Raw genomic sequence first — 27,677 nt, 5'->3', positions numbered from 1 at the left:
GCTGAGGGAGACACAAGGCCAGTGGAGCAGAGGAGGACAGGAAACAGGAAGAACAGTGACATATCCTGCACTGCAACAGGGGAACTCATCCACACAGGGCAACACTTTTTGATGATTAAAGATGGTCAAACTTCATTGTAATATGAGAGGTTTGTGGCTTTGAGGCTACGTATTTGCCCATTCTAAATCAAGTAATTTTCTCAATTGATCACTAGAAACTAGATACTCAATGTAGATTTGTTATATTATTACATGTAATAGTTATGCATAATTTGTTGAAACTTATGCAAATCTATTACTGGGTTTCAAACTTACCAAGCTCCAGAAGTAGATGAACGTCACAAGCCTGACATAATATCTGAATAATATATAATAAAATATAAAGGGTTGAACATTTGAAGATTTTTATATTGCAAAAAGTGGAAAACATAAATACTGACTTCTGCATATTCTACAATGTGAAAACAATCAGAACTTAATATGAGAGCACTTCTCCTTTTCAGTTGGGCAATAAGGAAACTCATAGTCAGGCCTTTTGAAAGTGCATGTTGTCATATAGGCCCAGGCACACTCACAATCAGCCAATCCATCCGCAGAAGAATAGCAGGAAAGCAGAAGTGGTTTTGTCAACTACACAATGCTTTCATGCACCAACTTCCACAGTCAGTGTGAAGGAAATAAACAGCAGTAAACATCAGGTTCAATTAGTCATAGAACGTCTCAGAAGGGTTGTAGTCCTGAATCTGAACATAAAAACAGAGTAACAAGTTAATGTCCAAATCGTGTTTGATGTTACTTTTTATTAAATTAACACAAAGTTTACACCGACCTTCACCGAATGTGTGCGGTTTACAATTGCTGTGAGGTGTTCCAAAGTTCACAGAATCACAAGTTCAGTTGTCTGTCTCTGCCAGGCTTCCTGACTTTGTGCTGATGAAGTAAATGTTCACACTCAGCTGCTCCGAGCTGCAGCTCTTAGAACAGACATGGCCGTCTCCACACGCCACAGGGCTGAGCCAGGAGCAGAGGACAGAGAGGACAGCACTTTCAAAAACATATGTGCGGAGCTGGAGTCTGTTGACTTGCCACTGGGGACAACCCTAAGGTAATTTATGGAGCATGACATGTTTGTCTTTGAGGTCCTCACTTGGGGTCCTCATTATGGTGACCTATAGAAAACTGAGTCACTCATAGTTATGTGGCTATGAAGAGGGGGTATTTATGCCATGATGCAATTTGATCTAGTTGGATGAAAAGTAGAAAGTACCCCTCTCATTATTCTAACAGATGCACAATACTGCACTCTACATTGTACATTAAAGCATGTTTGTGTGTTGTGAGTTTTTGTTTATAAGAGTTCTTCTATTAAGAGTGTTTTTAAACTTCCTATAAGTTATTTGTCCTTTTCCTCTGTATCTACCTGCGTTGCAACAATGGAATTTTCCCATGTGTGGACAATAAAGGGATATCTTACAGTGGACAGTGGAGTGAACAGTGGTGTGTACTGTACAGTGGAATGTACAGTGGAGTGTACAGTAGTGTGTACAGTGGAGTGAACAGTGGTGTGTACTGTACAGTGGAATGTACAGTGGAGTGTACAGTAGTGTGTACAGTGGAGTGAACAGTGGTGTGTACTGTACAGTGGAATGTACAGTGGAGTGTACAGTAGTGTGTACAGTGGAGTGAACAGTGGTGTGTACTGTACAGTGGAATGTACAGTGGAGTGTACAGTAGTGTGTACAGTGGAGTGAACAGTAGTGTGTACTGTACAGTGGAATGTACAGTGGAGTGTACAGTAGTGTGTACAGTGGAGTGAACAGTAGTGTGTACTGTACAGTGGAATGTACAGTGGAGTGTACAGTAGTGTGTACAGTGGAGTGAACAGTGGTGTGTACTGTACAGTGGAATGTACAGTGGAGTGTACAGTAGTGTGTACTGTACAGTGGAATGTACAGTGGAGTGTACAGTAGTGTGTACAGTGGAGTGAACAGTGGTGTGTGTACAGTGGCGTGTACAGTGGAGTGTACAGTGGAGTGTACAGTAGTGTGTACAGTGGAGTGAACAGTGGTGTGTGTACAGTGGCGTGTACAGTGGAGTGTACAGTGGAGTGTACAGTAGTGTGTACAGTGGAGTGAACAGTGGTGTGTGTACAGTGGCGTACACGGTGGACAGCGGTGTGGGCAGGACAGTGCGGTGGACACTGGGCAGTGGACAACAGTGGCGTGGACACTGGACAGTGGCTCCAGCTCGGTGCGCCCCCTGCAGGTCGCGGGCCGCACTGCACTGCTGCAGACAGCAGTCATGGCGGACACGGAGAGCCTGGAGTGTGTAACGGAGCACGAACGCATTTTACAGGAGATAGAGAGCACGGAAACGGCCTGCGTCGGCCCCACTCTCCGGTGAGATATTAGACAGGTTTACATACATTACAAGTGCAGTGTGTTTGCGTGATTGTCTGTTTTATTCAGATCTCAGGACCTTTTGTTTACGAGCTAGCCCCGGCTAACGGTCTTTTAGCTCCTAGCCGACCAGACACACCGAGAACACTGTCCAAATAAAGCACAAACAATATCTGACAGCTAGATACAATGTCCAATGTCCTTCATGTTTGAACTAGTGGTCATTTGTGAATGAATATGCATTTATCTGCCACATCTGCCACTTCCGGGGACCTGACGCGCCTGTCTGCAGGTGTCATTATTTTATGTCTGTGTGTGTCATATATACACAAAACTAGACACTCACATATTATGTGAGTGTCTAGTTTTGTGTCATATATATGTGAGTGTAGTTTTGTGTCATATATATGTGAGTGTAGTTTTGTGTCATATATTTGTGAGTGTGTAGTTTTGTGTCATATATATGTGAGTGTAGTTTTGTGTCATATATATGTGAGTGTAGTTTTGTGTCATATATATGTGAGTGTAGTTTTGTGTCATTATATGTGAGTGTAGTTTTGTGTCATATATATGTGAGTGTAGTTTTGTGTCATATATATGTGAGTGTAGTTTTGTGTCATATATATGTGAGTGTGTAGTTTTGTGTCATATATATGTGAGTGTAGGTGTGTGTGGTAGATGTGAGTGTAGGTGTGTGTGGTAGATGTGAGTGTGGTAGATGTGAGTGTAGGTGTGTGTGGTAGATGTGAGTGTAGGTGTGTGTGGTAGATGTGAGTGTGGTAGATGTGAGTGTAGGTGTGTGTGGTAGATGTGAGTGTAGGTGTGTGTGGTAGATGTGAGTGTAGGTGTGTGTTGTGGATGTGAGTGTAAGTGTGTGTGGTAGATGTGAGTGTAGGTGTGAGTGGTAGGTGTGTGTGGTAGATGTGAGTGTGGTAGATGTGAGTGTAGGTGTGTGTGGTAGATGTGAGGTGTGGTAGATGTGAGTGTAGGTGTGTGTGATAGATGTGAGGTGTGGTAGATGTGAGTGTAGGTGTGTGTGGTAGATGTAAGTGTGTGTGGTAGATGTGAGTGTAAGTGTGTGTGGTAGATGTGAGTGTAGGTGTGTGTGGTAGATGTGAGTGTAGGTGTGTGTGGTAGATGTGAGTGTAGGTGTGTGTGGTAGATGTGAGTGTGGTAGATGTGAGTGTAGGTGTGTGTGGTAGATGTGAGTGTAGGTGTGTGTGGTAGATGTGAGTGTAGGTGTGTGTTGTGGATGTGAGTGTAAGTGTGTGTGGTAGATGTGAGTGTGGTAGATGTGAGTGTAGGTGTGTGTGGTAGATGTGAGGTGTGGTAGATGTGAGTGTAGGTGTGTGTGATAGATGTGAGGTGTGGTAGATGTGAGTGTGTGTGTGGTAGATGTGAGTGTAGGTGTGTGTGGTAGATGTGAGTGTGGTAGATGTGAGTGTAGGTGTGTGTGGTAGATGTGAGGTGTGGTAGATGTGAGTGTAGGTGTGTGTGATAGATGTGGTGTGTGGTAGATGTGAGTGTAGGTGTGTGTGGTAGATGTAAGTGTGTGTGGTAGATGTGAGGTGTGGTAGATGTGAGGGTAAGTGTGTGTGGTAGATGTGAGTGTAGGTGTGTGTGGTAGATGTAAGTGTGTGTGGTAGATGTGAGTGTAGGTGTGTGTGGTAGATGTGAGTGTAGGTGTGTGTGGTAGGTGTGTGTGGTAGATGTGAGTGGTAGATGTGAGTGTAGGTGTGTGTGGTAGATGTGAGTGTAGGTGTGTGTGGTAGATGTAAGTGTGTGTGGTAGATGTGAGGTGAGGTAGATGTGAGTGTAAGTGTGTGTGGTAGATGTGAGTGTAGGTGTGTGTGGTAGATGTAAGTGTGTGTGGTAGATGTGAGTGTAGGTGTGTGTGGTAGATGTGAGTGTAGGTGTGTGTGGTAGATGTGAGTGTAGGTGTGTGTGGTAGATGTGAGTGTGGTAGATGTGAGTGTAGGTGTGTGTGGTAGATGTGAGTGTAGGTGTGTGTTGTGGATGTGAGTGTAGGTGTGTGTTGTGGATGTGAGTGTAGGTGTGTGTTGTGGATGTGAGTGTAAGTGTGTGTGGTAGATGTGAGTGTAGGTGTGTGTGGTAGATGTAAGTGTGTGTGGTAGATGTGAGGTGTGGTAGATGTGAGTGTAAGTGTGTGTGGTAGATGTGAGTGTAGGTGTGTGTGGTAGATGTGAGGTGTGGTAGATGTGTGTGGTAGATGTGAGTGTAGGTGTGTGTGGTAGATGTAAGTGTGTGTGGTAGATGTGAGGTGTGGTAGATGTGAGTGTAAGTGTGTGTGGTAGATGTGAGTGTAGGTGTGTGTGGTAGATGTGAGTGTAGGTGTGTGTGGTAGATGTGAGTGGTAGATGTGAGTGTAGGTGTGTGTGGTAGATGTGAGTGTAGGTGTGTGTGGTAGATGTGAGTGTGGTAGATGTGAATGTAGGTGTGTGTGGTAGATGTGAGTGTAGGTGTGTGTGGTAGATGTGAGGTGTGGTAGATGTGAGTGTAGGTGTGTGTGGTAGATGTGAGGTGTGGTAGATGTGAGTGTAGGTGTGTGTGGTAGATGTGAGTGTAGGTGTGTGTGGTAGATGTGAGTGTAGGTGTGTGTGGTAGATGTGAGTGTAGGTGTGTGTGGTAGATGTGAGTGGTAGATGTGAGTGTAGGTGTGTGTGGTAGATGTGAGTGTAGGTGTGTGTGGTAGATGTGAGTGTAGGTGTGTGTGGTAGATGTGAGGTGTGGTAGATGTGAGTGTAGGTGTGTGTGGATTTCTTTTTCCCTGCGTTTGTTAAAATTACATAGAATTAAACTAATACACAGAAACAAGTAACATTACTAACATGTACATTGACATGTTGTTGCACATAACTGCAGTTTTATTATCTGTACTGTGTTCGTGGATTGAGAAAGAGCTGACTTTCATTTTAAATGGCTGATAATATTATATGTTTTGTTTAAAAACTTTCCCTGTAATTAATAATCTGGGATGTAAATGTTCTTGCTCTTTTAGCTCTTTTAGCTCTTTTAGCTCTTTTAGCTCTTTTAGCTCTTTTATAGCTCTGATGGTGGAGACACATTATTTGTTTATGCAAAACAGTCAGGGATCTGCACAGTTCAGAAGTCTTCAGGTTCACCAACATTCACAAACAACTACTGATGAAATATGTCCCCAGTTTAGTGGTGAGTGAAATGGACAAAAATGAATATCTCTATTTATTTATTAACTTTTATTTAATCAGGTGAAACCCATTGCGATTGAAACCACTTTTTCAAGGGTGACCTGGGGCAAAGTGAAAAAGTTTCAGCTTCCAAATCACAAGAAAACATTTACACATTTAAGAGACGTCTAAGAAAAAAATAAAACAGAACTACATTTAAAAGCATTGACATTGACAATTTTCATAGGATTCTCACTCATTATTTTAAATTTGAGTAAAAACCCCTCAGTGAGACCAGCTCAATTCTGACTGAAAGGTGTTCCAAGCTGCAGGAGCATCATAACAGAAGGCTGGCTTCCCCCAGTCAGTCCGTCCTCGAGGTGCTTACAAGCCATTAATGTCGCGTGAGCGCTGGGCAAAGTGACCCAGGGCTCACAACCACAAATAGAGCTGCAAATAAACAATCATGAATGTGCTAAAATGTTCTTGTAAATGCCTTGGTTGACTCTGAAGTATGGCAGAAAACATGAACGTTCCATAAATATGAGATTCTGATGCTAATGAAATCTGAAATTGCTATCACAATGATCACAGTAGTCCATCCATTTTCTACGGCTTGTTCCCTTTCGGGGTCACGGGTGACTGGAGCCTATCCCAGTGACTTCGGCCCTTAGGCGGGGTACACCCTGGACAGTGGCCAACTCGTCGCAGGGTCACAGTAGTATATTATTTTATTACCAAGACTGTTATTATTGATAAAGTTCGATCATCGTAGTGCAAACCCCATTATAATGCCTGTGGAAAGACATATTAAAAGTCCTAAGCTGCTGTATTCAAAGCATCTCTGAAAACTTAACGCATCATCTGTGCTCCAGGTCCATTTACGATGACCAGGCCAATGCCCACAATCGTTTTATGGAAAAGCTGGACACCCGGATTCGAAACCATGACCGAGAGATCGAAAAGATGTGCAACTTTCATCACCAAGGTTTTGTGGACGCCATCACAGAACTGCTCAAAGTCCGCGCTGATGCTGAGAAACTAATGGTAAGTCTTATTAAAAGCACTGTTGTGTGGCAGTGTAGAAAAGGGTGTGTAATAGGGTTTATAACGCTGCTTTATTTAATTGTTTGCCGTCTGTGTCAGTGAAAAATGTGCACGTTTTAAAAATGTACCTTTCAAAATGGCTGCTTTATGAACTGTGTGCAACGGTGGGTGTGGCGAACAGCATCAGATGACTGAGCTGGTTAATGTGTGATTAGACCTGGCTACTGATCTCCCACCGCTACAATACCTTTGTATCTTTTCCATTGTGAATATGTTTTTGTCTGAAAATATGAGCCTTTAAACTTTCTGTCTCTTCACAGGGTCAGGTCAGAGACACCAACCGAAGATTACAGGAAGCTGGAAGAGAGGTAAGATAAAGAGCACTGTGCGTACAATGGTCATGGTCAGTTTATATCTGTTGTAAACGCATTAAAGCTAACAAATAAAACAATTAAAAAGCATATGCTCTTTTTGTTTTGTTGTGGATTATCAAAAACTCCATATATAAATAAATAATAACAAAAACACAGTTTACATCTTCAAGCTCAAACTGCTTCCTGCGCAAAGTTTTACATCTAATTTGAAGAATAATCGTGATTTTATTGATGGTTATAATCTTTCACTTCCTTTGTATTTGCAGGTGACTGTTCAGACTGAAGATGTGATTCGCTGTCGTATTCAGCAAAGAAACATGGCCACCACTGTGGAAAAAATGCAGCTTTGTATTCCAGGTACTTGTAACACAAATGAGGTATTGATACAAAACTACACAAACTAACACCGGCAATTGGAATCAAACCATAGGCGATTGTATTGTTATATATTGAACTGTCTGGCTAGTGTGATTTCAAACAATTAAAGGAACCCTTTAAACACAAAGCAGATTAATGCTGAAATCTATACTGATATTGAAAGACTTGTTAAATGGACAAAAGGATGCAGCTTCCATCCTACTGATGGCTGAACTCCACAAATAGTTCACCAATCACCAATAGTTGCTTTTGCCAATTTTTTAGCCCAGGCAGAATGTATTATCTATGTATTCAATGCCTCTGTTTATCTGTATAATAATAACTAACGAGATACTATTGCTGTAATCTGCCTGGACAGTAGAGGGCAGCGCTGCACTTCATAGCCTTTAATCAGGGCATATATATAAATACTGACTTAAACATTTATAAACCCACAAGTCAAATTTAAACATCAAATGATTTTTGATGCATTGTAATAATAGTCAATTTTACCAACAATATTAGAGCTGATTCACTTTCCTCTTTCTGTATTTGTCAGTTCTAGAAATGTACAGTAAACTGAAGGAGCAGCTGGAAGTAAAAAGGTAAGAACTTTCATATGAGCATACATATCTTATTAGTTTAATAATAATATGGATGGGTCTCATCGAGAGGTTGATCTGTATCACAGTGTTTCAGATTTGAGGCAGGTCCAGAATGTTATAGTTCATTAGTTCCATTTAGGTCTAAGCTATGGGGCTTTTTCACTGTAAAACATGGTGCCAGCCTTATGTTCTGTTTGGATTTGTCATCAGCATGTTTTGGAACACAGCACAACTGTGGTTCCGTTTCATATGTGCATTTGTGCAGGTATTATGCAGCGCTGAAGACCATGGAACAGCTTGAGAAGGTTTATATTCCCAGGTACAAGTCTTTCTAAAGCCCTTTGCAAACATGCACATCCTGATGGACTCCAGCCGGCTCAAGTGCAGAGCCAGTTGTTTGTACACAGTCACACCTACTTTTCCCATCCAGAGTTTATATTTCCACACTAAGCATTTCCACACTAAGCATTTAGTGCTAAGTGCGGGTCGGTTGCAGACTTTATTGACATGGATGTAATGAAAAAAAGCAGGAGAAGAGCTGGGGGGGACAGCACCCAGAGATCAACCGTGTGTGCTGATTGTAAAGGGCTTTAGTCTTGTGTTTTATAGCTGTTACACATTTTATTAAAAAAATAAAACTGTCACATTCTCTGAAAGCTGCTTATTTTGTTTACAGAGTTAGTCAATACAGGTTCTGTCAAATCATGGCAGAGAATCTGCCCAGACTCCGAGAGGAGATCAAGGAGATCTCTATGTCGGACCTGAAGGACTTTTTAGAGAGCATCAGAAAACACTCCGATAAAGTGGGAGAGACGGCAATGAGACAAGTATGAGCCCTCAGACACTGGACACAGCAGCATGCTGTTAGCATGTCAGCACACACTTTATGTAACTATCTCAAACCCAACAGGCTCAGCAGCACAGAACATTCAACAGCGCTGTGGCCAAACAGGCCAGCACTGGACACTACTCTCGGCCTTCATACTCTCTAACACAACACACTCACAACGGACAGATGGATGAGGAGATGGAGGAGGACGGGGAGACAGATGAAGAGGTAACACTGACTTTTTGAACTAAATGAGAACAGTTGTTTGTAGTTGCTCTGATGTTTGTTTGTGTGGTCAATGTTTGTCTAGATCCTGACGGCTCAGGAGCTGGTGGACTTCTCTCCTGTTTACCGATGTCTACACATATACACTGTGCTGGTGAGTGCGCCGCATCCAATGGGATCAACCACATTATGTGGTTTAATGAGGAAGTAGGTTTTACTGCAGGAATGTTGTTTTACTGCCATAAATAATATTCTACTTAATCATATTTACCGTATAAAATTACTATGATGTTTAAAGAAGGGGCAGTAGTTTGGCATTGCCGTCTTTACTGTACCCTAAAAGTTTGCACTGGGTGTTTCTAGGGTGACAGGGAAACATTTGAAAACTACTACAGAAAGCAGAGGAAGAAACAAGCACGTCTTGTCCTGCAGCCACAAGCCAATATGGTAAAAACATCACAGTATGTTTCATTTCCCACATATCTAGAAAGCTACAGTTGGGTTTATTCAACTTGCTCTTTCTGTGTGCTCAGCATGAAACAGTGGAAGGCTACAGAAGATACTTCAATCAGATAGTAGGGTAGGATTTTATTGTGTTGTATTTAGAAACATGCCGGTGTGCTATTTTTTTCTCTCAAGTTCTAAATGTATTTCTCATGCAGGTTCTTTGTGGTGGAGGATCACATCCTAAATGCCACCCAAGGTCTGGTGACCAAAGCTTTCACTGATGAGCTGTGGACCATGGCCCTGGCCAAGATCATTGCTGTGCTGCGCACACATTCTGTAAGGATTTAAAAACTCCTTCACACTGAGAGACTTGTAAATGACTGGATATCCACAGTTGTCTGGTAATGCATTATGCAGGTCCCTGATAAACTGTTGTGACAATGGGCCAAAGGGAGGTGATTGAAACTTAATGAGAGACAGATTGTAACAATAACGGAAGATTAAGGAGCCATATTCCTGACGGCTGGGGTCCACTCAGTTGTAAATGAGCAGAGGATTATGCTAACAGTGTGAAGAATAGGCTCCCAGTATGGGGTCCCATGCCCCCCGGCCTTCAGCAGTCCACCATCACACTCATCCCTCACTTTACCTCAACATCTCCTCATGTTCATAATAATAATACCATCAACTAATGTGTGTGCTATATACTGAGCACACATGATCTGAGATGAATCCTGTGTCTGTGTGTCGTGACCTGTCTGAGGCTAATAAATCACTGTAAACACAGTGTGAGGGGTGTGACAGCCCACTCCTGCAGTCACTACGACTTTATGACCGCTACTGTCAATGGAAAGGTCGGGCCTCCTACTGCACTACTGTTTACCACAGACCACAGTGGTATCCCTCCATTTCAAAGTAGTACAAATATGTTTTTTTACTTGAACTTACTACATGTTCATTATCTTTAGATCTGATGTCAACCAAACACAGTATTTACAAACACAACAACAAAGTTACTACAGTATATTTTCTGTTGTTTTCAAGTCTTACTGTGATGACCCCGACCTGGTTTTGGAATTGAAGAACCTCATAGTGATCTTTGCGGACACGCTCCAGGTTAGAGTGAACACTTTTCTGCTTGTCTGGAGATGTAGGTGATGGGCTCTGAACATTGTGCATGTTGCTCACAGGGCTATGGCTTTCCAGTCACCCGCCTGTTCGACCTGCTGTTTGAGGTCCGAGACCAGTACAATGAGACTTTGTTGAAGAAGTGGGCTCTGGTCTTCCGGTGGGACTTTCTCTTTTGATTGCTGCTATAGAAAACATGCTTCGCGCTGTGGTTTCGCTAAATTCTGTTTCACTGTTTTTTTGCAGAGAAATCTTTGAGCTGGACAACTACAGCCCTATTCCAGTCGAGACGGAGGAAGAATACAAGTCTGTCATCAGCCGCTTCCCCTTCCATGACCCTGAACTGGAGAAGGTAACGTTCAGTAAACACCACACACTTACATTCTCCGACCACTGTCCCTATTCCTTATTAACCTAATGCTTTTGACAGTTTCATATACATTGTGCAGTTTTATCATTAGTTTAGATCGTCACTTCTGTTTTTTTTACTTTCTGTGCAAAAGCAGCAGGACTTCCCAAAGAAGCTACCAATGTCTCAGTCGGTGCCTCAGATCTACTCTCAGGTCAAAGAGTTCATCTATGCCAGCCTTAAATTTTCAGAGTCACTCCACCGAAGGTAACGCCATCTACACCTTTTAAACGAGCTAATGTATTCACTAGAGATGAACACCAAATATTGTCTTGTTTCAGCTCAACTGAAATTGATGATATGTTGAGAAAATCCACAAATCTACTGCTGACCAGAATTCTGAGCAGTTGTCTGCAGAACCTCATTAAGAAGCCCCACATAGGCCTGACTGAGGTAGGTCTCACTAAAGCTGCTGTACAGGGAGACAAGCAGCTCATATTCTGAAGCCAATGTTTGCTCTGTGCAGCTGGTGCAGATCATCATCAACAGCACTCACCTGGAGCAGGCCTGCAGGTATTTAGAAGAGTTCATCACCAACATCACCAATGTGTCTCCAGAGACGGTCCACACCACACGCCTCTACGGCCTGTCCACATTCAAGGTACTGTCCAGAGAAATATCATTCATTCATTGTCTATATGTTAATGCAATAGACATTTTACTAGTGTTCATTCTCAGCTCTATAAAATAAGATGACTCGCATGAGTAATAAAAAAACAACTCTTGAGAATGTATATGATGAAACATAAAACATGGTGCAGTGGACTTCACACTCTTTTACTCACTGTCTTCACCAGGATGCTCGACATGCAGCTGAAGGTGAAATCTACACCAAACTTAACCAAAAGATCGATGAGTTCATTCAGCTGGCAGACTACGACTGGGGCATGGCTGAGTCTGACGGCCGAGCGTCTGGGTACCTCATGGACCTCATAAATTTTCTGCGCTCCACCTTCCAGGTGTTCACTCACCTGCCGGTACGTCACTGTCATCTCTCGCATGATGAGACTTTTCACTGGGCCTTTGAACAGTAAAATGGACGAATGAGTTTTAAATTAGTTTGTGTTGTTTAATTAGATTGTATTCATGATTAGAACAAGATATTCTTTCATTGACTGTTGCAATTGTGGAATAACCTTTGTTGTTCTGTCTTTTTGAGAATTTAAACGAATAATTTCTAATTTTGATGTTTCTGTGGTGAGTAAGTGGTGCACTGGAAGTATATTCCTGTTTACTGTGCCATACCTGATAAATACAAGGTTTACACCAGGTATTTCATAATACTTGTATTGCCAACTGCTCAACAAATGAAGTAATGAAAGCAGGAGCCTGGTAGCATACTGTACAAATATATAATTTGTGTTAAATAACAGTAGATTCAAAGCGAGGGTTTGCGTGTGCGTAATATATAGAAATGCTGGAACAAGTCTTGAAACTCTGGCGGAGAAGCTTGTCGAATGCTCTTTAGGGTCACTGTTGGCAATGGCTTCTTCCTCCTTCTGTTATGAAACACTTTTTTTTTTATAGACTTTGCATGTTCACCCATTTTTGCACATTTTGATTATTTTTTTTCCTTTACAAATTTACTCTTGCCTTTTACTCTTTCCCTTTCATGTGAACTTTGTCTTGCATGCACAAATTTGATTGATGAACTGAATGCCTTCTGTCCATTTACTATGGTTACCACTTTTCTTTTCCTCTCCTTCTTTCCCTGCCCCCTTTTCCATGTTTTGTTGATTTGGGCTTGTGCACAGAATAACAACAATGACCATGCGTCCATGTCGGTGAGTACCTGAGGATTGAGGAAAGCATGCTTACGTCTGTCTGCTTCACTGAGCCTCTAGCCGTGGCTCCTTCATACAATACAAAGTCTGGGCCGTATCTTGAACGCGGTGCACAAATTGGTGGTGATGTAAACAGGTATTTTATTGTGAAGTGCATCCCTGAAGGAATAAGGAGTGTTCAAGTAGACCAGGTTCTGCACTGGATTGTTGGTCATCAGCGCTCAGAAGTCATAAGATAAAATAATCAAAATAATTATGATAACTGGCTAAAAACAAGTCATATATTTTGTGTGCGTGAGTAATCAGTTAAATTAAAAATAAAAATAAAAGCCATTGCACCATGTGTAGGCAGGACTATTTAGCCCTATGTGTCCAGCAGGTTTATCTCCAGACGCCATGAACAGATTTTGTTTAAAGAGCAGAATGTGAACCCATTGAGACCGTTTTTAGAAACATCAGTGTATCTGTGAGTTTGTCAACGCTGCTGTTAAGTTTCTTTGTGGCTGTGGTAATAACTGGTGGGTCTCATTTATCATGCAAACCTGGGACAGTGAGACACATCCACCAAAGTCACAAAGCAGTATTACTTAATACTAAAACATGTTGTTATTCATTTCTTGTATCCCAAGCTGGTATAACGGGACAGTTCTATCCACAACTAGTGTAAAATCTATGACTCACAAGGTTCATAAACATTACATACAATATATAGACCATATTACACCAAAACTGCTCCTGTTTGTCCCCAACTTTGTAAATGTGGGTCAGTGTGATAAAAGCTGCAGACTGTTGTCAGTGTCTGAGCTTTGGCTTCGTCTGATCCATTGCCAATGATGCTACTGATGTATCTCCTCTGTGTTTGCCAGTCTTGTTCAGCATGACTTTTAGTCCACAGGAATGGTGTGGGGCTCTGTAGACTCACTGTGCCACTCTAAACTCATCATCATTCATTACATACGTTCCAAGAGCCACCACATTATTTCTGCGTTTGACTAGATGCATGTGGGTACAAAAGAGTAAACCACTTTCATTTATTCACCATTCCATTGGATTGACTGCTGAGCAAGTGGACACTGTACACTCAAGTGACATATTGGAACTGTAAACTCTACACCCTTGTGCATGTCCTTCGGTAGTGGATCTTAATTTGAGTGTTTCTGATGTTGTGGCCCCTCTCTGCCCCTGTGCACAGGGTAAGGTGGCTCAGACGGCCTGCATGTCGGCCTGTAAGCACCTCTCCACCTCGCTCATGCAGATGCTCCTGGACTCAGAGCTCAAGCAGGTCAGCATGGGGGCCATTCAGCAGTTCAATCTGGACGTCATTCAGTGCGAATGTAAGTGTACTGATAATATAACACCATTACTACATCAGGTCATTGCACTGGCATTTACCTTTTCTGTGTATTCCTATTTGATTGCGGCGACTCAGTGTTTGCAAGCTCTGAACCGGTCCCTGGATTTCAAGGAGACACTCTGCAGTTGGCTTTCATCGACTTGAGACAGGTAAGGCAATCTACGTCAGAAATGAGCTAAGGTAAAAACATGAATGCAATATTTATCTCTGATAGAAGCCTTTCAAAAGGAGCATCTACCACCAGTCGCCTACTTTTTATGTCATTGCTTTGCTTAAATTATTATTATTATTTTTTTTTAAATGAATGATTTTGCGATGAATGATTTTGCAATATTTGTATATGGATGGGAAGAATTTCCCCCTTCCAGAAAAAAACGTTTGGTATAGCTCGTTAAACTGAAGCTGTGCCTCTACTCCAGGCTCAGATTAACAGGGCAACACAGGGCAGCCACACTTCACATACCAGCAATGTCCTTTAAAAAAAACATGCTGCTTCTCACTTAGGTAATGCTCAGATCTAACCTTTTCAACTCCTCACCTGCATTAGCTCTCACACATTCAGCAGAAGGCCGCACTGCTGTCAGTCCTCTGGGGCATAATTATAACACAACACTGTGGATCTCTTCATATGTTTCCACCGAACAGTGGCTCAGGGCGGCCGTGTTAATCCCAGCCCGGGGTGTATGCACAGGCATCAGGAAGGCAGAGGTTATACTGAGGCCATGCAATGTTCACAGACAAAACGACATTCCCTCTCATAGGTCTGATGCAATAACACTCGTTACAGTGTGACATATTGTTGCAGAAAATAGAAAATGGACTTACTACACAAAACATTTTACTTCAATACTTCAATACATTACATACATTATTTATTTATTGAGAGATTTAGAATCACTTTCAGGGGAGTCCTGGCCCCAGAGGGGAGGAGCCTATTGTACATGTGTTAAGTACAGAGGAAGAATACAATATTAAAACACGATTTACAAAATAAAAATCATCAATGAGTCTTAAATTGTATTCTACCTTCTACACATAAATGTTTAACAAATACACTATACGAGTTCCCCACATGTGCAAATAAAGAGCATATGATAAATATTGAGCCCAAACATATTGGTAATGAACATAACAAACGTCTAGTGCTATATTGTTTTCATAAAAAGTCTCATTAGCACAAAGGGGTTTAGATTATTGTTTCCAACATCGTGTGTAGTCATTTTGATACATTTTGATTTGAACAGTGCAAGGGCTCAGCAGATGCTTGTGTCGTTTGCAACTGAGGTAAATCTCCAGGTGAGAAGACTGTCTTTGTCTCTTACTCTCTCTGAGCGTCGAGCAGATGAATAATGCTATTATCAGTAAGCTGCTCTTTCAACCTCACACCCAGCTGTTTCTCCCTCACATTAGCATATACTGTCTGTGGGGGGGTCATCTCCATTAGGTTACTGAGGGGTCGTGAACCGGGGGATCCCCACACTCTTAACGGTCATCATTTAGCAGAGATCCCTCCTCCCTTGTCCCACCAAACTTGTTTCTCTGGCGACCCGCATAAACAAGTGCTTGGAGTGAGAGTGATGAGCCGGCTGCTGACCGCTCGCTAACACTGAACTCAAGCTGTTGGCTGTCAGTGACACTGCCACTCCCCACACCATCACGCTAAGGCTCTCACAGCCCACTGCAACTACTCCCATTATAATCGATCTTATTTATTTAAACTATCCACATGTAGAGCCAACTCAATCCCCCTCCAAAAATACATCCAAGGGGATGAACTAATTCTTGTACACTGATTTGTCCTCTTTCTATTTCCAGTGAATACAGCAATTCAATTGTAGAATTTGAAAGAAATATTACAGTTCAATTTATACATTTGAGAAATAAAGGAACAATATGTATCTTATATTTGAAACTATTATTGTATTATTATTATATATGTTTAGACAAAATCTCAATCACATTTATGGATTATTTTGGCCCCAAGACATCATTAGACGGGAAAGGTTGGCGTGAAATGGGGATGAGAGAGAAGGGAGGACATGCAGTAAATTGTCGGAGTGGGCATTCTAACTCACGACTCTGCGGCCGGCTGCATTTGGAGCCAGGCATACGTGTGCTGTGCCTTAAACACTCAACCATCGGGCAGCACCTGGAACACTTTTTATATAAGGCTTGAAAATAATATGCTAACTTAGACCGTGTGAATTAAAGTGACTAAAAGGTAAATGGGAAAATGTCCGGGTATTTTTGTAGATATTTTAACATGCATCACAAAGAACAAAAGAACACACTCAGACAAATCAGATTATACAAAAAACAATTTAATATAATTGAAATGTTTACAACATTTTTTTTTGTATTATCCATAATATGTTTGCTTACATATCTTGATATGTTGTGCTTGTGTGTGTTCAGCTCCTGGACCTGTTCATGGTGTGGGACTGGTCGACGTATCTGGCGGACTACGGGCAGCCCAACTCCAAATACCTGCGCGTTAACCCAGTTACCGCCCTGGCCCTGCTGGAGAAGTAAGTGTACCTGGAAACATACACAAAATCAGCATATTAACAGTAAGATGGAGTCGTCACACGGACATTAGTCTGTTGAGCTCCTCTAAAATGTGTTTTCTTTGTCTCCCCTGTGGCTACTGAAGGGTTCACAGAGGGTATGTCTGACTCACTGCACTTACACTAACTTCATATTCCCCCATTTGTAACTAATGAAAGTGTCTCTAGTAGTGTTGGTTTCATTTGTAAATCAAATGTTTTTGAGCACAAAATCACTCGTTTTAGGATATGGCAACCCAAATAATGGGCATCATTTGGGTTTTAGATCGGATCAAATGTGCTTTTTTTTCCCCCCATTTATTTTCTACCGTTTGTTCCCATTATGGACTGGAGCCTATCCCAGTGACTTTGTGCCTTAGGTGGGGTACAGTCCTGGTACAGGTCCTGGACAGTGGCCAACTTGTCGCGGGGCCAACACATGGACATAGACACACGGACAACCATTCACTCACATTCATTCACTAGGGCCAATTTAGAGTTGCCAATTTTGCCTAACACATGCATGTCTTTGGACGGTGGGAGGGGCTCGCCCGGGAATCGAACCCATGATCTCCTTCTTGGGAGGCAAGAGTGCTAAATGTGTCCAGTTTCTATTCGAGTCGAGTTAGTCCAGTCCTGGATTGTCGGTGCATTTTGTGTCATCAATGTTTTTGTGAAGGCCTTTTTAGCCACTGCTAGGAGGATGCTACAACGATTGGGCCCCTGGCTCTGCCACAATTAAAAAAAATTCTCACCCTATGACGGTAGCTCGCGCTGTTCACTCGCACTATTGTGGACCCCCATCTCCGTGTGTAATGGACCGGTCGTTCAGCGCGCCACAGTCATGTGTACGACAGACAATCGTATTAAACAGATCAGACACACAGACACACAGACACACACACAGACAGACACACACACAGACACACACACACACACAGACAGACACACACAGACAGACAGACACACACACACAGACAGACACACACATGTAAATTATGTCACTATCATCAGTCTCAAATTAACAGAAATGTACCACCATGTGACCAAAACCTGAACGCACATACTCTCGTACTGCTCAGTTCTCTATGTTTTGTTGTTTGTTAAGGGTACCTCTGCTTCTCCTGGTGTTCTGAGCATGTGTTATTTACCTTTAAAATTCACCAGAAGAGTCGCTGGGAAAGAGAACCCATGTCTTGGTTTTCTCTTCTTGAACTCACAGATGTGGTGGAACTTTTGCTTTTGTTGATGAACCTTGTATGGAATATCTGTAGCAAAGAAGACACGCTTGCCTTTGTACTGGAGGTCTCCTTTAACCCTTGCAGCTTTCAAGACACATTCCTTCACATGATCGTTAAGAAACCTCATAATTAGGCCTCCTGGTTTATTAACTGCTGGTCTTGGTTTGCCCAGGCGATGTGCTCTTTTGATTGTGATGGGAGGGACTTCAACTCCAGAGCCATCTCTTCAATGGCTCAGGAATAATCTTCTTCAAAAACCGTTCTGTCTCCCCTCCTTCTTCTCCTTCTACCCCACAAGCCTCAGATTAGGTCGATGTGATCTGGACTCCAAATCCAGGATCTTATTTTTCATATTGTTCTTCGACTCCAGCGTCGGCCCTTACTGTCTGCATTATCTGAAATACGCTGCGGGAGCCTGTTTCTCCGGCGGGGAAGAACTTCGGTTCTCTGCCTCAGGTTTGCTAGCCATGTTTAGCTCGTTAGCCTAGTTAGCTTACGATTCTGGCTGTTTTTCAATGGGGCTGTGGACCGTCATCTATGTTTTGGTCCTGTAGTGTTGCCAGACTTGTCTTTCTTGTTTACGCATCCCTTGTTCTTCCTCGTTGGGATTAGGTGGTTCAAACTATGAATTTAAAGCCTTTAAAGTTTTGCAGCAGGTGTGGGTGATTCAGCTCAAAGCGCCTCACCATTTTCTTCAGTATAATCAATAATTGATTTGAACATATCTGCGCTTAATGTTCATGAAATACTTGCCCAGTTATACTTTACATTGGGGTTAAGGTTGATTCTGCAGTAGAACTGTATATAGGGTCTTTTTGTGTTTCTTTTCTCAAGCTTTCGCTTTGTTCTAGGATGAAGGACACCGGTAAGAAGAACAACATCTTCTCACAGTTCAGAAAGAATGATCGGGACAAGCAGAAGCTGATCGAGACGGTGGTGAAGCAACTGCGGAGCCTGGTCAACGGCATGTCGTCCTGAACGAATCACCTCCAAAAATTCACGACTGACCTGCGTTCTCCGTTTCACTATAAACTGTCTGAGAGTAGGGCGAGGTAAGGTCCAAGGTCCTATTATTAGAAAACAAAGAATGCTAATTACAAAAATACTGGTCAGAATTTCAAAACAAAACTAAATGACAATGGAACTGGACACTAAAGTGAATAATGGATCTGCATTTATCCAGTTTTCAAGTAAAGCCTTGGTAATTTCTCAAAGCATTATTTGTGACGTTGCTTGGTTTGCTTTAATCTTAATATAAACATAGGTAAATGACTGAAAGGGCAAAACCAAAAACGTACTGAGACATTTCATCTGGATCCTGGAGTGCTCCATTTCCTGTTGCTCTTGGACAAAGGGGCTCAGAACTGTCTGTTGTTCATCTGAGCCTGCTTATACCTCACACGTAAAACTTTTTATGAGGAAGACTTTGCCTGGGACTACACACTAAACTGGGACTCTTGCACAAACAGTGGATGAACACTAGCACTGCGTTTTAACGGATAAATACTGACAAATGTAAAATATGTGTGACCAATCTGCTTGTGATGTGAAACGGAAAGAAAGCCAAGTACTGTTCTGACTCAAATCCACTTCAAATCTATTACTTTTACCTTTTACATGTGTTCTCCATGCGTGGAGTCAGGCCTACCATTTCAAAACGAAGATATCAAACATCAGGCACTCTTATGCCATTGTTTATCCCACTAATATTTATATATTTATTTTTTCGTTGTTTATTTTCTCTTTCCTGTCCAAAAGCAGAGCCCCAGTACTTGGTGCAGAAACACTGTTTCAGATTACTGTAAGTGGAATTATGAGTGAACTATGATGTTTTGTGAAGACTGAAGTTCACCAGAAGATACAGTGGATTGGAGATGAACGTGATGTGCACATGCAGCAGACTTTGTCAGACATCAGTTTATTCCTTCAGTAACACGTTTAAGCCTTTCATTAAGTGCTTGTATCAGCTTTTACATACAAGGAATGATTGTCGCCAGTTTTAAACGCCTCTGTTTTAAAGCAGAGGCTTGATGTTAAGAGAACATCCCAAATAGTATATATTTAAATGTTTTCATTATTTTTATTTCCATGTTTTTGTTTCTCAGGGTGAACTGAAGCTTTAGTCTTTAATCCATAAATCCACACAGCACAGCAATAATTCCTGTTTCCTATTGGCTGTCCTAAATCTAAACATACTAATTAAGACTGTTTTCATTTTTGGATAAACTTGCACTGAGAATTTGATTTCAGTTTAATTTATTTTTATTGTTAATATTCCCTGTAATTTGCATGTAAATATTGCATATTTTGTAAAATACAAATATGATCTGGCAGTTCATGCATCATTCCTTTACATGAACTCCACTCACCCGGATACAACCAACTCCACTCTGTCAGAAGCAGACTTACAATGCCAATAAAGAGCACAGCTTTTGTACTCTATTGTATGTTGAATGTGACTAACACCAGGAAAGTCCACAAATCCCGGCTGCTTTACAAAGTGCTGATGACCACACCACTTCAGCCCATGGTCCTCTTCACTGCTCCCGACTCCAGCTCTCTGACCACGAGGAAAAGTGAAATCTGTGATATGCTGTCACATTATAACCTCATGTATTAACTAATCTTCTCAGTCATTTCTAAATTGGAGGTGGATGGTACCTTGCATGCGTTTGAATATTTTATGACTTCTTATGTTCTACAAAGGCAAAGTGCTAGGCCAAACGAGCATGTTTATGACCGGAGCGTATGGTTTGGGCAGTGAGTGTGGCAGACGGCAGCTCAGCGTTCCTGTGTCGCTTTGGGGGTAGGGACTCTTCCTGACTTTCAATAGATGTGACAAGTATTTTAGTGCCAGGATCAAACGCTTTAACACCCCTGCAACAATACAACGGAGACAGGACGCCCGGCTCATTCACACCACATCCTGAAGGCCCTCCTCAAAGCCCTCCAGTCCAGCAGCATCTCACTCTCATCGGGGTCACGGCGAAAGAGTGAAAGGGTCACAAAATACCACCGTCATATTGTTATACATGGTTATTTACAGATTGTACTGCATTTGCTTTCGTCAAGGATATTCACCTTAAATATCTGTTACGATGTATTGTGTACAGCTGTTTTTGCACACACATTTGGTGAAAATCTTGAAAGTCATGGTCCTTTCATGGATGTTGCGGTCTTGGCTGTTGCCTGCGTTGTGTACAGTGAGTGGTGTGATGGTGAGGTGCTCTGACAGCAGGCACTGACCTGTGTGGAGCCCCTGACCTGAGGCTGAACCGGCCTGACTCTGCAGTGACCCCTCACCTCCACACTTCACAGCCGCTGTGTCCAACTGCCCCTCACAGATAACTGCTCTTTGATCAGAACTGGGATTATCTCCCACCACTGCATGCTCCACAAATAGTTCCTGTAGGTTCATATGGCCACTTTGGTCAGGGTTATGTCTAGGTCAAGACTTGCACCACAGAAGATATAAAAACCTCTTATGTAGATATAATGATTACAAATCTGGTTGTAGTCTAATAGAACTAATGATTTTCCTCTTGCTCACACCAGTGGACCTGATGACACTTGTGTTCAAACCTGCTTTGGTCTGTGGCTTATGACTCTGGCTCCAAAGCGGCCCCTTAACTGCTGTGTTAGTTCAGTGCCTGAGGCGGGGCTGCTCTTTGACAGTGCCTCCTGCGCGTGCGTGAGAACGTGCGCTGCGCGGACAGTGAACTTGGTGCAGAGTTCACAGAGATGTCAGGGTCACAAGCAGGTCAGGGTGCGCGCGCGGGGGAGGAGCTGTGGGGCATGAACACACGCTCACGCATGGACGGAATAGAAGGCTTTGAACGCCTCGCTCATTCATTTTACCGATTCATTCCCGCAGGTTTCCTCACGTTACCGTCACCCTCATTGGGCCTGAAGCTTCTCCACACAACTTCTCAGTCTGTCGCCTCTATAAAGTGCATGCGTATTTAGCTAAATGGACTCATGTCTTCTGTTTAGCATTTTGCTCGTGCGTAATTGTTTTTGACGCCTTCACACAATGATGGAGCATATGAGCTCTCACACACGTTACCTTTAGTCCACCGGGACATGGTAAATGTAAGCACACTTCCCCCAGGAGAACGTCCTCAGCACCCTTGGGTCATGAGGTGTGCTCTTTATGTGCCGTGTCCCAGTGAGCTGAGCTGAACACGGCACCAGGTTGTCTGACATGCACACGCACGCTCCTCAGCTCGTAAAAACACTTTACGCTGATGCGCCTCTGTTTACTCTGTGCGTAGCCCGAGGATAACCTCGCGCGCCTGCGCGCGTGCGAGCCACTGACCCAGGGTTGAACCTGGGGCTGGTATAACTTTATAACATGACTCCAGATTTACTGCTGGATTCTCAGAATTGCAAACTGGTCCGAGCTGTAGTTCTAAGTCACGGAGCAGAGCGGAGCGTCAGGCTCCAGAGCCGCACTTTGAATGACAGCAGCCGGGTTCACGGGAGGCGGATTAATGCGCGGTGGAACTGTGGAGACACTGGAGACACTGGAGACTGTGGAGACTGTGGAGACTGTGGAGAGTTGGCTCTGGGGTGAATGCGGTCCACCCTGAGGCAGATTAGCACTGCGGAGGCCTAAAGAGGCCTCTCGCAAAACAAAGACGTCTTGGTCCTCACATTGTCTTACTGAAAGCAGCACCTTTTCTCAGTGAAATGCCGCTGCTACAGGAGGCACGGATTAAAGCTGCGACTGAACAAATGGTGGAGCGCACCAGCAGCACAGGTTGTAGGCGGGGCATTGACAGCCACAATTAAAGATGAACTTTGTGTGAACTAATTTATGTGAGGGAGGAGAGTGAGGAGCCTATAAGAGGCCTCACGGCGGCACGGCTGTCAGACCCTCCGAGAACTCGTCACTGCGCCATGGCTCTGAACACGCTGCTGGCCACTTTCCTCTGCACTTTAGTTCTGCCTGTGCTTCTTTTCTTAGTGGGGCTTAAGCTATGGGAAGTTTACCTTCTGAGAGGCCGGGACCCCGGCTGCCCTCGGCCCCTGCCCCCGGGCTCCATGGGTCTGCCTTTCCTCGGAGAGACGCTGCAGCTCATCCTCCAGGTAAGCGCCACACCTGGCCTTCTACATTGTTTATTTTAAGCACGTTCAACTCAAATATCATCATTTTCTGCAGAGGAGAAAGTTTCTGCGTATGAAGCGCCAGAAGTACGGCTATATCTACCGCACGCATCTGTTCGGGAATCCCACCGTGCGGGTCATGGGGGCAGACAACGTCAAGCAAATTCTGACCGGGGAGCACCGGCTCGTCTCCGTTCAGTGGCCCGCTTCTGTGCGCACCATCCTGGGCTCAGACACTCTGTCCAGCATGCACGGGTCACAGCACAAGTCTAAGAAGAAGGTATGGTGTCTTCTTCATGGGAGATGTTTTTTCAGTTCTATTGCAGTCCCCTGACCTCTCTGTCCCATGCAGGCCATCATGCGGGCTTTCTCCAGGGAGGCGCTGGAGCTGTACGTCCCTGTGATCCAGGAGGAGGTACGGGCGGCGGTGCAGGACTGGCTGTCCCGGGATGCCTGTGTGCTGGTCTACCCTGATGTGAAACGCCTCATGTTCCGCATTGCCATGAGGGTCCTTCTGGGCTTCCAGGCAGAGCAGATCAGAACACAGGAGCAGCAGCTGGTGGAGGCCTTTGAGGAGATGATCCGAAATCTCTTCTCTCTGCCCATAGACGTGCCCTTCAGCGGCCTGTACCGGGTAGGCTCACCCACCTAGTCTCTCCTGTCTCCTACCAGTGTGTGTCTGTTCTATACTGACGTGCTCTATCACAGGGGCTGAAGGCCAGGAACTTCATCCACTCCAAAATTGAGGAGAACATCAAGCAGAAGTTACAGGACTGTGAGAAGGGCTCCCGGCCCCGGGACGCTCTCCAGCAGCTCATTGACAGCAGCTGCAAGAACGGAGAACCCCTCAGCATGCAGGTACTTCACATCTCTTTAATCTTATGTGAATGTTCCAGTCATTTGCTCATCACCACGTTTCACATCGAAGACAGGGAAAACTGCAGTTGTCAAAAGTGTTTGCACCACACACAGTAGTACATGGTGTTTATGGTGTCTCTCTGGCAGGCCATTAAAGAGTCGGCCACAGAGCTGTTGTTTGGGGGCCACGAGACCACAGCCAGCACTGCCACCTCGCTGGTCATGTTCCTGGGCCTCAACCCTGATGCTGTGAACCGCCTCCGCCAAGAGCTCCTGGAGAAGGTCAGTCACAGTATTCATGCATTTCCTTCCAAAAAACTAGGTCCCTAAATATTTCAGTTAACAACTATGACATCTATGAGAACACCAAAACTATCAAATGTATTTCTGTGTAGGTCTACACAGAAAACTCCCCTGATATGCTCATGTTTTCTGTTTATTGCAGGAGGAGCAGGGCATGGACCCTGAGGTTCTCACCATGGAGTGGCTGGAGCAGCTCAAATACACCAGCTGTGTGATCAAGGAGACATTGCGGCTCAACCCGCCTGTCCCTGGTGGTTTCAGAGTTGCCCTCAAGACGTTTGAACTCAATGTATGTTTATTCCTTCACGCTCCGCGTTTAGGTGTTCAATGGTGTGACTTTGTGTTGACTCATAATTGTTTCATTTTAGGGCTACCAGATCCCCAAAGGCTGGAACGTCATCTACAGCATCTGTGACACACATGATGTAGCTGAAATCTTTCCTCACAAAGAGGAGTTCCAGCCAGAGCGCTTTATGTCCAAGCACTCGTCTGACTCGGCCCGCTTCCATTACATTCCCTTTGGTGGGGGCAGCAGGATGTGCGTGGGGAAGGAGTTTGCCAAAGTCCTGCTGAAGATCTTTCTTGTGGAGCTTGTGTCCAAGTCCCACTGGACTCTCCTGAATGGGCCCCCTACCATGAAGACCGGGCCCACGGTGTACCCTGTGGACAATCTGCCCACCAAGTTCATGAGTTACAACTGAAATGCTGTCAAGTTTTGTAAATATGTTTATATAACCAGAGGCACTCCGCACATGGGACACTTGTACCATGAGCATATGTATTATAGACTATGTACATATGTAGATTTTACTTTATATTTTTCACTTATTGAAGTGACTACTACAATGTATGAGATTTTATTTAATAAAATACATTTTGATGCTCTTATTTCTTTCTTACATCAAATCTCATAATGGTAAATCAAAATCAGAGGCGTGTGTGGGCTTCATGACGTCAGTGTCCCTTGCCCGCCTCCTGCAGGTATTTAGTTACACGCAGTGGAAACAAGACAAAATGTGGAATGCATGGAACTGATGACTGTGGCAGATGAGTGCAGCCGGGGTGAAACTGAGTTCACACCAATCATTTTAGAGACCACTGACTCTGATACGGGCGGAGACAGAACAAACCCATGCCCTCCACACAGAGGATGTGTCGCACTCTTGTGGTTTACATGTTGTGGCAGTTGAGCTCTGCTTGATTTTACAGCGGGCCACAGGGCTTTGTGCACTTGTCACGCCTTTTGTTTATTACTCTTCTGTGAAGTTCATTTGTGTTTGTGATATTGGATCCACAAATGCTGAGCACTGTAAGTCATCAGGACCAGGGCAAACTTCATGCCAAATTGTACTAGTAAATTGCAGCTGACACGTTAATGCACACTTGTCCTATCCACACTGCTGCTGCTCTCCAATGATACCAGTGAACTTCTCTGAACTTTGCCTCCTCTCCTCCTCCAGTCCATTGTTCTCCATCAATTTACAGCTCACAGTTAAAGAGCTCCATGTTCACTCTCTTTCAGTCGGTGTGGGTCAGGAACATGGTGCAGACTAAATCATTCTTATGGCTCTGAACTGAAGCTATGGAGGCCACGCATTTACACTGAGAGGTATGTTGCCCTGAGCGATAAGTGAAGGTTCACTTCTGCCCACACCATGCACGATGATTTTCACAGTTGTGGGAATCTGCTGCTCTTGCTAGATCTTTCAGAACCCAGAGTAGTGTAGACCTGGAATAGATCAGTCCTCTCATATTCGTATCAAAATAAACCCATTTACAGCAATTAATTCTAGTTTCACTTAATACTAAACATTAATTATTACCTTCAATCAAAATAAGATTTGTGGCACAACAAACATCCCCAGTAGACCTAAATAAAAAAAAAACCCTGTGCCATTATTAATTGAAATATGTGACCTAAGGGCCAAAGATAGACTCACCCGTGATCCCAGAACAAGCGGGAGAAAATGAATTAATTTTTGTGACCGGATCCATTAGAGGCCGTGGAGAGGTCTGAAGTGGATGTGGCTTTGACACACACAACCAGCTCAAGGCCATTTGTTTCAGTCTCTATTCTGTGTATGAAGCTATGAAGCCTCACACGCCACTAGGGGGCTTCAAAGAGGCATGTTCAGCCTCATCTAACCAAGCAAATATACATCAAATATACACATAACACACTGTATACATAATGTACACACACTGTATACATACTGTATACACACACTGTATACATAATGTACACACACACACACACACACACACACACACACACACCTTTGATTACAGCACACTTGTTAAGGCATAGTTTCAATAAGCTTCTGCAATATACTGCCTGGTGGTTGAGTGGTTAAGGCGCCAGCACATATGCCAGGCTCCATGTGCAGCCGGCCTCAGAGTTGTGAGTTTGAATCCCGGCTCTGACAATTTCTCCTCCCTTCTCTCTCATCCCCATTTCATGCTGAACTGTCCTGTCTAATAAAGCCTACGACCACTGCACAAAGCCTTCTCCAGCTCATCCCCAAGATTCTCACTGCTTCTCCTTAGATTTATTTTGTGCAAGATTTGACCCTCCTCAAACATACAGACATCTTTTCCATGACCACAGGATTGGTCTTTCCACATGGTTGTTTCTGAAATGTTGCACTCACTGCATCAGCTGGGTTTGAATACAGCGTTGCAGCTGAAAGTTCATCACCCATGCAGCAATTATCCAATAGGAGGCTTGAACTTATGTTTTTGTAAGTAAAGACTAATAAACTGAGGGAGTGCCATTCTGGACAAACAACTTCTCAAACATCACATGTCACATTCACACACAACCAGTACTTACTGTACACAACATATTCCCCTATTCCTCAGATATTTACAACAGAGACAGGCCTGAACTTTGAGCACATGAGCGGATTGCCCAAGTTCCACAGAAAACTTGGGACGCAACATAACCCACATACAAGTCAGCTTATTATTCATACACTTGCCTTGCTACTGCTGTTGGGGTCGATAGGCACAGATAGAAGGAATAACATGCGTCATCTGATAAGTTATGAAAATAACAAGCAAGGACAAAGCCAGCACCACCGGTTTAGCCCCAGTAGAGACTTCATTCATTTCCCATTGAAGTCACAAGAGAATCAGGCAAAGTGAGGATACCACTCCAAGCATCAGGAGACACACAGTAAAAATAAGAAATGATAAATAAATCAAGTAAATCGGTGCAGAAAATAATTACCACCACCAAGGCGTTCAGAGTCCAGAGCTACTTCACCAAGGTCCCCAAATTCAAAACGATCACAATGATGCTCAGGACTGCAATGAGTTTGTTGACCTCAGCCTCAACTCGGTTTAAAATAACAAAATACAAAAATATAAAATTGCAATATAAACCCAGGCTAAATGACTTAACCCATTTTTTTTGTTTGCTTCTAGACTAGTTATTTTATGGGCCAAAAAAACAAATCTTGTTTAGGGCCACCACTAAACCACCACTAAACA

At 43.4% G+C, this 27,677-nt stretch overlaps 2 protein-coding genes across 10 annotated transcripts; both read left to right on the top strand.

The window, feature by feature from the left end:
* Positions 1-952: 952 nt before the first annotated feature.
* Positions 953-20,349, top strand: exoc6 (exocyst complex component 6). 9 transcript variants are annotated; one of them, XM_072455665.1, is made up of 25 exons: positions 953-1,105; positions 6,442-6,613; positions 6,934-6,981; positions 7,254-7,344; positions 7,904-7,949; positions 8,215-8,268; positions 8,626-8,776; positions 8,860-9,006; positions 9,089-9,157; positions 9,367-9,450; positions 9,537-9,583; positions 9,666-9,786; positions 10,495-10,566; positions 10,641-10,738; positions 10,825-10,930; positions 11,085-11,194; positions 11,269-11,380; positions 11,454-11,588; positions 11,785-11,964; positions 12,742-12,771; positions 13,964-14,105; positions 14,201-14,274; positions 16,541-16,653; positions 16,779-16,790; positions 18,764-20,349. In XM_072455665.1, exons 1-25 carry the CDS (start codon positions 987-989, stop codon positions 18,888-18,890), a joined length of 2,460 nt encoding a protein of 819 aa, XP_072311766.1. In that variant the 5' UTR covers positions 953-986; the 3' UTR covers positions 18,891-20,349. The 9 variants fall into 9 exon arrangements, with proteins under 9 accessions (XP_072311766.1, XP_072311769.1, XP_072311768.1 ...); XM_072455669.1 differs by lacking the exon at positions 953-1,105 and adding an exon at positions 2,241-2,399 and having other exon boundaries at positions 11,082-11,194; XM_072455668.1 differs by lacking the exon at positions 16,779-16,790 and having other exon boundaries at positions 954-1,105.
* Positions 20,350-22,485: 2,136 nt separating this feature from the next.
* cyp26a1 (cytochrome P450, family 26, subfamily A, polypeptide 1) lies at positions 22,486-25,061 on the top strand. The gene is made up of 7 exons (XM_072456524.1): positions 22,486-23,003; positions 23,077-23,301; positions 23,374-23,655; positions 23,730-23,879; positions 24,027-24,161; positions 24,325-24,471; positions 24,551-25,061. Exons 1-7 carry the CDS (start codon positions 22,815-22,817, stop codon positions 24,881-24,883), a joined length of 1,461 nt encoding a protein of 486 aa, XP_072312625.1. The 5' UTR covers positions 22,486-22,814; the 3' UTR covers positions 24,884-25,061.
* The last annotated feature ends 2,616 nt before the right edge of the window (positions 25,062-27,677 follow it).

Source organism: Eucyclogobius newberryi, unplaced genomic scaffold (genome assembly GCF_026437365.1).
Source record: "Eucyclogobius newberryi isolate DKJ021-1_F unplaced genomic scaffold, fEucNew1.0.hap1 SCAF_20, whole genome shotgun sequence".
In the NCBI taxonomy this organism is placed as follows: domain Eukaryota; kingdom Metazoa; phylum Chordata; class Actinopteri; order Gobiiformes; family Gobiidae; genus Eucyclogobius; species Eucyclogobius newberryi.
The sequence above is the reverse complement of the archived record's forward strand: the minus strand, read 5'-3'. Positions and strand labels throughout refer to the sequence as shown.

Excerpts from the sequence above, each read along its gene's own strand:
- exoc6 (XM_072455665.1), top strand. The coding sequence starts at position 987 with ATGGCCGTCTCCACACGCCACAGGGCTGAGCCAGGAGCAGAGGACAGA. Across the intron at positions 7,345-7,903 it reads AATGCAGCTTTGTATTCCAG|TTCTAGAAATGTACAGTAAA; the intron begins GTACTTGTAACA and ends TGTATTTGTCAG. Across the intron at positions 11,381-11,453 it reads CCCACATAGGCCTGACTGAG|CTGGTGCAGATCATCATCAA; the intron begins GTAGGTCTCACT and ends TGCTCTGTGCAG.
- cyp26a1 (XM_072456524.1), top strand. The coding sequence starts at position 22,815 with ATGGCTCTGAACACGCTGCTGGCCACTTTCCTCTGCACTTTAGTTCTG. Across the intron at positions 23,880-24,026 it reads GAGAACCCCTCAGCATGCAG|GCCATTAAAGAGTCGGCCAC; the intron begins GTACTTCACATC and ends TCTCTCTGGCAG. Across the intron at positions 24,472-24,550 it reads TCAAGACGTTTGAACTCAAT|GGCTACCAGATCCCCAAAGG; the intron begins GTATGTTTATTC and ends GTTTCATTTTAG.